Here is a 10,160-nt window from a genome sequence, read left to right as displayed (position 1 = left end):
GTGGTACACTATCAACAGCTGTCCACGTAAGACCTGTCTCTGTCTGTCTCTCTGTCTGTCTCTCTGTCTGTCTCTCTGTCTGTCTCTCTCTGTCTGTCTCTCTCTGTCTCTCTGTCTCTGTCTCTGTCTCTCTCTGATGGAGTGGTACACTATGAACAGCTGTCCATGTAAGACCTCTCTCTGTCTCTCTCTGTCTCTCTGTCTCTGTCTGTCTCTGTCTGTATCTGTCTTTTTATTATTAGTGGATATTGGCCTAATTCTGCCCTGCATGCATTGTTTGTAGTTTTCCTCTCGACGTGTAGTAGAATCTTACAGAACTCTGCATGCAGGGTTTCAATGGGGTGTTTGTCCCATTTGATGAAATCTTGTTTTGCAAGTGGACCCCACACCTCGCTGCCATAAAGTGCAATTGGTTCAATGACATACATTTGGGCAAAAAAGTATTTAGTCAGCCACCAATTGTGCAAGTTCTCCCACTTAAAAAGATGAGAGAGGCCTGTAATTTTCACCATAGGTACACTTCAACTATGACAGACAAAATTAGAAAAAAAAATCCAGAAAATCACATTGTAATTGACTAGTTCTCTTCTGTGTTAGCTAAAACTGCTCTGGGTTCAGTTTCATAGGGTTTAATGCTTTCTCTCCTCTCTCTCTCCTAGCTGAGAACTGTTCTGGGTATAGAACGTGTGGCCAGTGTCTGGAGCAGCCGGGCTGTGGCTGGTGTACAGACCCCAGTAATACTGGGCGTGGCCAGTGCATCGAGGGGTCCTATCGGGGGCCGTTCCAGACCGCTGTCCCCGCCCCCTCCACCCTGCCTGGTCCAGCGTCTAGTCCCGCCTCCCAGCCGGCTCTCAACATCAGCATGTGTCCTTACGACACCAAGTACAACTGGAGCTTTATACTCTGTCCAGGTACGCACGCACGCACACACACACACACACACACGCACACCACGCACACACACATACACACACACACACCACACACACACCACGCACACACACATACACACACACACACACACCACGCACACACACACGCACACACACATACACACGCACACCACGCACACACACACACACACACGCACACACACACATTAAAACATCTCTCTCTCTCTCTCCAGCATGCCAGTGTAACGGCCACAGTCAGTGTGTGAATCACAGTGTATGTGAGAAGTGTGAGGACCTGACAACAGGACGCCACTGTGAGAGCTGCATCTCTGGTTACTATGGAGACCCCACCAACGGGGGCAGCTGCCAACGTGAGTCACCGGGGGGGGGGGGGGGGGGTGTGAGTTCAGGTGTTGTTGGGGGTACCTCACCACCTCACTGGGACTACATGGAGTGAAAGAAATGCATTATATTCCAGTTTAGACCTATATGAATGTGATTGTGCACCTTTTCCAGTGTGTGTTCTATAATGACCTATGATTGTTATATTACTGTGATAATGTTGTATTAATGTGATAATGTTCATATATTACTGTGATAATGTTGTATTACTGTGATAATGTTGTGTTAATGTGATAATGTTGTGTTAATGTGATAATGTTGTGTTAATGTGATAATGTTATATTAATGTGATAATGATGGTATATTACTGTGATAATGTTGTGTTAATGTGATAATGTTGAAATATTATTGTGATAATGTTGATATAGTAATGTGATATTGCTGCGTGTCAGTTATATTAATGTGATAATGTTGTATTGCAGCGTGTCAGTTATATTAATGTGATAATGTTGTGTTAATGTGATAATGTTATATTGATGTGATAATGATGGTATATTACTGTGATAATGTTGCTATATTAATGTGATAATGTTGTGTTAATGTGATAATGTTGAAATATTACTGTGATAATGTTGATATTAATGTGATAATGTTGTTATATTAATGTGATAATGTTGTTATATTAATGTGATAATGTTGATATATTAATGTAATAATGTTGTATTAATGTGATATTGTTGATATATTCATGTGATAATGTTGATATATTAATGTGATATTGTTGATATATTCATGTGTTAATGTTGTGTTAATGCGATAATGTTGATATATTAATGTGATAATGTTGTATTGCAGCGTGTCAGTTATATTAATGTGCTAATGTTGTATTGCAGCGTGTCAGTTATTAATGTGATAATGTTGTACTGCAGCGTGTCAGTTATATTAATGTGATAATGTTGTATTGCAGCGTGTCAGTTATATTAATGTGATAATGTTGATATATTAATGTGGTAATGTTGATATATTAATGTGGTAATGTTGATATATTAATGTGATAATGTTGTATTGCAGCGTGTCAGTTATATTAATGTGATAATGTTGATATATTAATGTGCTAATGTTGATATATTAATGTGATAATGTTGTATTGCAGCGTGTCAGTTATATTAATGTTATAATGCTGATATATTCATGTGATAATGTTGATATGTTAATGTGCGGGGCGGCAGGGTAGCCTAGTGGTTAGAGCGTTGGACTAGTAACCGGAAGGTTGCGAGTTCAAACCCCCGAGCTGACAAGGTACAAATCTGTCGTTCTGCCCCTGAACAGGCAGTTAACCCACTGTTCCTAGGCCGTCATTGAAAATAAGAATTTGTTCTTAACTGACTTGCCTGGTTAAATAAAGGTAAAATAAAAAAAAAAAAAAAAAAAAAAATATTAATGTGATAATGTTGATAGATCAATGTGATAATGTTGTATTGCAGCGTGTCAGTTATATTAATGTCATAATGTCGATATATTAATGTGATAATGTTGTGTTAATGTGATAATGTTGATATATTAATGTGCTAATGTTGTATTGCAGCGTGTCAGTTATATTCATGTGATAATGTTGATATATTAATGTGACAATGTTGATTTATTGATGTGATAATGTTGATATATTAATGTGATAATGTTGTATTGCAGCATGTCAGTTATATTAATGTGATAATGTTTATATATTAATGTGATAATGTTGATTTATCGATGTGATAATGTTGATTTATTGATGTGATAATGTTGATATATTAATGTGATAATGTTGTATTGCAGCGTGTCAGTTATATTAATGTGATAATGTTGATATATGTTAATGTGATAATGTTGTATTGCAGCGTGTAAGTGTAATGGCCATGCCGGTGTGTGTAACACTAACAACGGGAAGTGTTTCTGCACCACCAAGGGCATCAAAGGAGACCGCTGTCACCTGTAAGTACACTACAGTAGATATTACACACTACAGTAGATATTACACACTACAGTAGATATTACACACTACAGTAGATATTACACACTACAGTAGATGTTACACACTTAGTACATACATACAGACCGTTGTCACCTGTAAGTACAGTACAGTACACTACAGTCCCCTACAGTACACTACAGTACACTACAGTCCCCTACAGTCCACTACAGTCCCCTACAGTACACTACAGTCCAGTCCACTACAGTCCACTACAGTCCCCTACAGTCCCCTACAGTCCACTACAGTCCACTACAGTCCCCTACAGTCCCCTACAGTCCACTACAGTACAGTCCACTACAGTCCCCTACAGTACACTACAGTCCCCTACAGTACACTACAGTCCACTACAGTCCACTACAGTACACTACAGTCCACTACACTACAGTCCACTACAGTACAGTACAGTACAGTCCACTACACTACAGTCCACTAAACAACAGTCCACCACAGTCCACCACAGTCCACCACAGTCCACTACAGTCCACTCCACTACAGTCCACTACACTACAGTCCACCACAGTCCACCACAGTCCACCACAGTCCACTACAGTCCACTACACTACAGTACACTACAGTCCACCACAGTCCACTACAGTCCACTACAGTCCACTACAGTCCACCACAGTCCACCACAGTCCACTACAGTCCACTACAGTCCACTACACTACAGTACACTACAGTCCACCACAGTCCACTACAGTCCACTACAGTCCACTACAGTACACTACAGTACACTACAGTCCAGTACAGTCCACTACAGTCCACTACACTACAGTCCACTACAGTCCACTACACTACAGTCCACCACAGTCCACTACAGTACACTACAGTCCACCACAGTCCACTACAGTCCACTACAGTACACTACAGTACACTACAGTACACTACAGTCCAGTACAGTCCACTACAGTCCACTACACTACAGTCCACTACAGTCCACTACACTACAGTACACTACAGTCCACTACAGTACAGTACACTACAGTCCACTACACTACAGTCCACTACAGTACACTACAGTACAGTACACTACAGTCCACTACAGTCCACCACAGTCCACTACAGTCCACTACACTACAGTCCACTACAGTCCACTACACTACAGTACACTACAGTCCACTACAGTACAGTACACTACAGTCCACTACACTACAGTCCACTACAGTACACTACAGTACAGTACACTACAGTCCACTACAGTCCACCACAGTCCACTACAGTCCACTACACTACAGTCCACTACAGTCCACCACAGTCCACTACAGTCCACTACACTACAGTCCACTACAGTCCACTACACTACAGTACACTACAGTCCACTACAGTCCACTACACTACAGTCCACTGCACTACAGTCCACTACAGTACACTACAGTACAGTCCACTACAGTACAGCACAGTCCACCACAGTCCACTATAGTCCACTACAGTCCACCACAGTCCACTACAGTCCACTACACTACAGTCTACTATAGTCCACTACAGTTCAGTACAGTCCACTACACTACAGTCTACTATAGTCCACTACAGTTCAGTACAGTCCACTACAGTCCACTACAGTCCACCACAGTCTACTATAGTCCACTACAGTTTACTACAGTCCACTACACTACAGTCTACTATAGTCCACTATAGTCTACAGTACAGTCCACTACAGTCCACTACAGTTCACTACACTACAGTCCACTACAGTACAGTACACTACACTACAGTACACTACAGTACAGTACACTACACTACAGTACACTACAGTACAGTCCAGTCCACTACACTACACTACAGTCCACTACAGTCCACTACAGTCCACTATAGTCTACTACAGTCCACCACAGTCCACTACAGTCCACTACAGTCCACTACACTACACTACAGTCCACTACACTATAGTACAGTACAGTACAGTCCACTACAGTCCAGTACAGTACAGTCCACTACAGTCCAGTACAGTACAGTCCAGTCCACTACACTACACTACAGTCCACTACACTACAGTACAGTCCAGTCCACTACACTACACTACAGTCCAGTACAGTACAGTCCACTACAGTCCAGTACAGTACAGTCCAGTCCACTACACTACACTACAGTCCACTACAGTACAGTACAGTACACTACAGTCCAGTACAGTACAGTCCAGTCCACTACACTACAGTACACTACAGTACACTACAGTCCACTACAGTACAGTACAGTCCAGTCCACTACACTACAGTACACTACAGTCCACTACAGTCCACTACACTACAGTACACTACAGTCCACTACAGTACAGTACACTACAGTACACTACAGTACAGTACAGTCCAGTCCACTACAGTACAGTACAGTCCAGTCCACTACACTACAGTACACTACAGTCCACTACAGTCCACTACAGTCCAGTACAGTCCAGTCCACTACAGTACAGTACAGTCCAGTCCACTACACTACAGTACAGTCCACTACAGTCCACTACAGTACAGTACAGTCCAGTCCACTACACTACAGTACACTACAGTCCACTACACTACAGTACACTACAGTCCACTACAGTACAGTACAGTACACTACAGTACACTACAGTACAGTACAGTCCAGTCCACTACAGTACAGTACAGTCCAGTCCACTACACTACAGTACACTACTGTCCACTACAGTCCACTACAGTACAGTCCAGTCCACTACAGTACAGTACAGTCCAGTCCACTACAGTACAGTACAGTCCAGTCCACTACACTACAGTCCACTACAGTCCACTACAGTCCACTACAGTACAGTACAGTCCAGTCCAGTACAGTACAGTCCAGTCCACTACAGTACAGTACAGTCCAGTCCACTACAGTACAGTACAGTCCAGTCCACTACACTACAGTACACTACAGTCCACTACAGTCCACTACAGTACAGTCCAGTCCACTACACTACAGTACACTACAGTCCACTACAGTCCACTACAGTCCACTACAGTACAGTACAGTCCAGTCCACTACAGTACAGTACAGTCCAGTCCACTACAGTACAGTACAGTCCAGTCCACTACACTACAGTACACTACAGTCCACTACAGTCCACTACAGTCCACTACAGTACAGTACAGTCCAGTCCACTACAGTACAGTACAGTCCAGTCCACTACAGTACAGTACAGTCCAGTCCACTACAGTACAGTACAGTACAGTCCAGTCCACTACACTACAGTACACTACAGTCCACTACAGTCCACTACAGTACAGTCCAGTCCACTACACTACAGTACACTACAGTCCACTACAGTCCACTACAGTCCACTACAGTACAGTCCAGTCCACTACACTACAGTACACTACAGTCCACTACAGTCCACTACAGTCCAGTCCAGTACAGTCCACTACAGTCCACTACACTACAGTCCACTACAGTCCACTACAGTACAGTCCAGTCCACTACACTACAGTCCACTACAGTCCACTACAGTACAGTCCAGTCCACTACAGTCCACTACAGTCCACTACAGTACAGTCCAGTCCACTACACTACAGTACACTACAGTACACTACAGTACACTACAGTCCACTACAGTCCAGTACAGTCCAGTCCACTACAGTACAGTCCAGTCCACTACAGTCCACTACAGTCCACTACAGTACAGTACAGTCCAGTCCACTACACTACAGTACACTACAGTCCACTACAGTACAGTACACTACAGTCCACTACAGTCCACTACACTACAGTACACTACAGTCCACTACACTACAGTACACTACAGTCCACTACATAGTTAATACATATTACATATTCTACAGTTCAGACTGCTGTCATCTGTAAAACAGGGCTCCACGCTGAATTTCTTTACAAGGAGCATGTTTGTATTCTCACACAAGGAAATGTAGGAGCACAGTGCATCCAGGTTGCACATCCAAATATTTAGGTACATATGTTTGTACTGTAGAGCCCTGCATGGTTGCCCTGTTTAGGTAGAGTTGCTGTCCATGTTGTCTCCAACCTCCTTTCGTTCTCTTTTCTCTCACTTCATCCTCTCTTTTCTCTCAGGTGTGAGGTGGAGAACCGTTACCAAGGAAACCCTCTGAAAGGAACGTGTTACTGTAAGTGGAACTCTAGTCTACATTCAGAGTAGAACATCAGGCTGAGTCCTTCAGAGTAGAACATCACGTTGAGTCCTTCAGAGTAGAACATCACGCTGAGTCCTTCAGAGTAGAACATCACGCTGACTCCTTCAGAGTAGAACATCACGCTGACTCCTTCAGAGTAGAACATCACGCTGACTCCTTCAGAGTAGAACATCACGCTGACTCCTTCAGAGTAGAACATCAGGCTGAGTCCTTCAGAGTAGAACATCACGCTGAGTCCTTCAGAGTAGAACATCACGCTGAGTCCTTCAGAGTAGAACATCAGGCTGAGTCCTTCAGAGTAGAACATCAGGCTGAGTCCTTCAGAGTAGAACATCACGTTGAGTCCTTCAGAGTAGAACATCACGCTGAGTCCTTCAGAGTAGAACATCACGCTGAGTCCTTCAGAGTAGAACATCACGCTGACTCCTTCAGAGTAGAACATCACGCTGACTCCTTCAGAGTAGAACATCACGCTGACTCCTTCAGAGTAGAACATCACGCTGACTCCTTCAGAGTAGAACATCACGCTGACTCCTTCAGAGTAGAACATCAGGCTGAGTCCTTCAGAGTAGAACATCACGCTGAGTCCTTCAGAGTAGAACATCACACTGAGTCCTTCAGAGTAGAACATCACGCTGAGTCCTTCAGAGTAGAACATCACGCTGAGTCCTTCAGAGTAGAACATCACGCTGAGTCCTTCAGAGTAGAACATCAAATCAAATCAAATCAAATTCATTTATATAGCCCTTCGTACATCAGCTGATATCTCAAAGTGCTGTACAGAAACCCAGCCTAAAACCCCAAACAGCAAGCAATGCAGGTGTAGAAGCACGGTGGCTAGGAAAAACTCCCTAGAAAGGCCAAAACCTAGGAAGAAACCTAGAGAGGAACCAGGCTATGAGGGGTGGCCAGTCCTCTTCTGGCTGTGCCGGGTGGAGATTATAACAGAACATGGTCAAGATGTTCAAATGTTCATAAATGACCAGCATGGTCAAATAATAATAAGGCAGAACAGTTGAAACTGGAGCAGCAGCACAGTCAGGTGGACTGGGGACTGCAAGGAGTCATCATGTCAGGTAGTCCTGGGGCATGGTCCTAGGGCTCAGGTCCTCCGAGAGAGAGAAAGAGAGAAGGAGAGAATTAGAGAACACACACTTAGATTCACACAGGACACCGAATAGGACAGGAGAAGTACTCCAGATATAACAAACTGACCCTAGCCCCCCGACACATAAACTACTGCAGCATAAATACTGGAGGCTGAGACAGGAGGGGTCAGGAGACACTGTGGCCCCATCCGAGGACACCCCCGGACAGGGCCAAACAGGAAGGATATAACCCCACCCACTTTGCCAAAGCACAGCCCCCACACCACTAGAGGGATATCTAGAGAGAACATCACGCTGACTCCTTCAGAGTAGAACATCACGCTGAGTCCTTCAGAGTAGAACATCACGCTGACTCCTTCAGAGTAGAACATCACGCTGAGTCCTTCAGAGTAGAACATCACGCTGAGTCCTTCAGAGTAGAACATCAGGCTGAGTCCTTCAGAGTAGAACATCAGGCTGAGTCCTTCAGAGTAGAACATCAGGCTGAGTCCTTCAGAGTAGAACATCACGCTGAGTCCTTCAGAGTAGAACATCACGCTGAGGCTGAGTCCTTCGGCTGAGTCCTTCGGCTGAGTCCTTCGGCTGAGTCCTTCGGCTGAGTCCTTCTCAGAGTAGAACACCGCACTGAGGCTGAGTCTTAAATGGCACATTTCCCCTATATAGTGCACTACTTTTGATCAGAGCCCTATGTGCCCTCTGGTTAGAAGTAATGCACAAAATAGAGGATAGGGTGCCATTCGGGTCTCAGGCGAAGGTTTTTTTTTTTTTTTTTAACTGTCATCGTGAATGCCGTCTTTGTTCAGTTCAGTGGTAGTGCAGTTACTGTAGAGGCCTGTTAGGATCTAACAGTTGTTAAGCCTTGTTCACATATCTTTTTGGCACATCTGATTCATCTTTTTTTTTTTATTGCCGTCTGATATTTCAAGCCACATTTCAAACCACCTCCGTATGTGGTTAAAAATCAGATACAAATCTGATTCCTGACCATGTGACTTGTGTCTGAACAGTCCAATCTGATTCCTGACCATGTGACTTGTGTCTGAACAGTCCAATCTGATTCCTGACCATGTGACTTGTGTCTAAACAGTCCAATCTGATTCCTGACCATGTGACTTGTGTCTGAACAGTCCAATCTGATTCCTGACCATGTGACTTGTGTCTGAACAGTCCAATCTGATTCCTGACCATGTGACTTGTGTCTGAACAGTCCAATCTGATTCCTGACCATGTGACTTGTGTCTGAACAGTCCAATCTGATTCCTGACCATGTGACTTGTGTCTGAACAGTCCAATCTGATTCCTGACCATGTGACTTGTGTCTGAACAGTCCAATCTGATTCCTGACCATGTGACTTGTGTCTGAACAGTCCAATCTGATTCCTGACCATGTGACTTGTGTCTGAACAGTCCAATCTGATTCCTGACCATGTGACTTGTGTCTGAACAGTCCAATCTGATTCCTGACCATGTGACTTGTGTCTGAACAGTCCAATCTGATTCCTGACCATGTGACTTGTGTCTGAACAGTCCAATCTGATTCCTGACCATGTGACTTGTGTCTGAACAGTCCAATCTGATTCCTGACCATGTGACTTGTGTCTGAACAGTCCAATCTGATTCCTGACCATGTGACTTGTGTCTGAACGGTCCAATCTGATTCCTGACCATGTGACTTGTGTCTGAACGGTCCAATCTGATTCCTGACCATGTGACT

The 10,160-nt window shown here is 43.9% G+C and overlaps 1 protein-coding gene across 4 annotated transcripts in view; it reads left to right on the top strand.

Annotated features, from left to right (window-relative positions):
* LOC139394117 (attractin-like) overlaps nt 1-10,160 on the top strand; it is a 252,717-nt gene that overhangs the window by 101,330 nt on the left and 141,227 nt on the right. For all 4 annotated transcript variants that reach the window (XM_071142146.1, XM_071142145.1, XM_071142147.1 and 1 more), the window contains exons 18-21: nt 660-911; nt 1,127-1,264; nt 3,113-3,206; nt 7,258-7,310. In XM_071142146.1, coding sequence (XP_070998247.1) covers nt 660-911; nt 1,127-1,264; nt 3,113-3,206; nt 7,258-7,310 — 537 coding nt within the window. The remainder of the gene's footprint in view (nt 1-659; nt 912-1,126; nt 1,265-3,112; nt 3,207-7,257; nt 7,311-10,160) is intronic.

The sequence above is a fragment of the Oncorhynchus clarkii genome, unplaced genomic scaffold (genome assembly GCF_045791955.1).
Source record: "Oncorhynchus clarkii lewisi isolate Uvic-CL-2024 unplaced genomic scaffold, UVic_Ocla_1.0 unplaced_contig_2974_pilon_pilon, whole genome shotgun sequence".
NCBI classification, from domain to species: Eukaryota; Metazoa; Chordata; class Actinopteri; order Salmoniformes; family Salmonidae; genus Oncorhynchus; species Oncorhynchus clarkii.
Note: the sequence above shows the minus strand (reverse complement) of the source record. Positions and strands in the feature narration are given on the sequence as shown.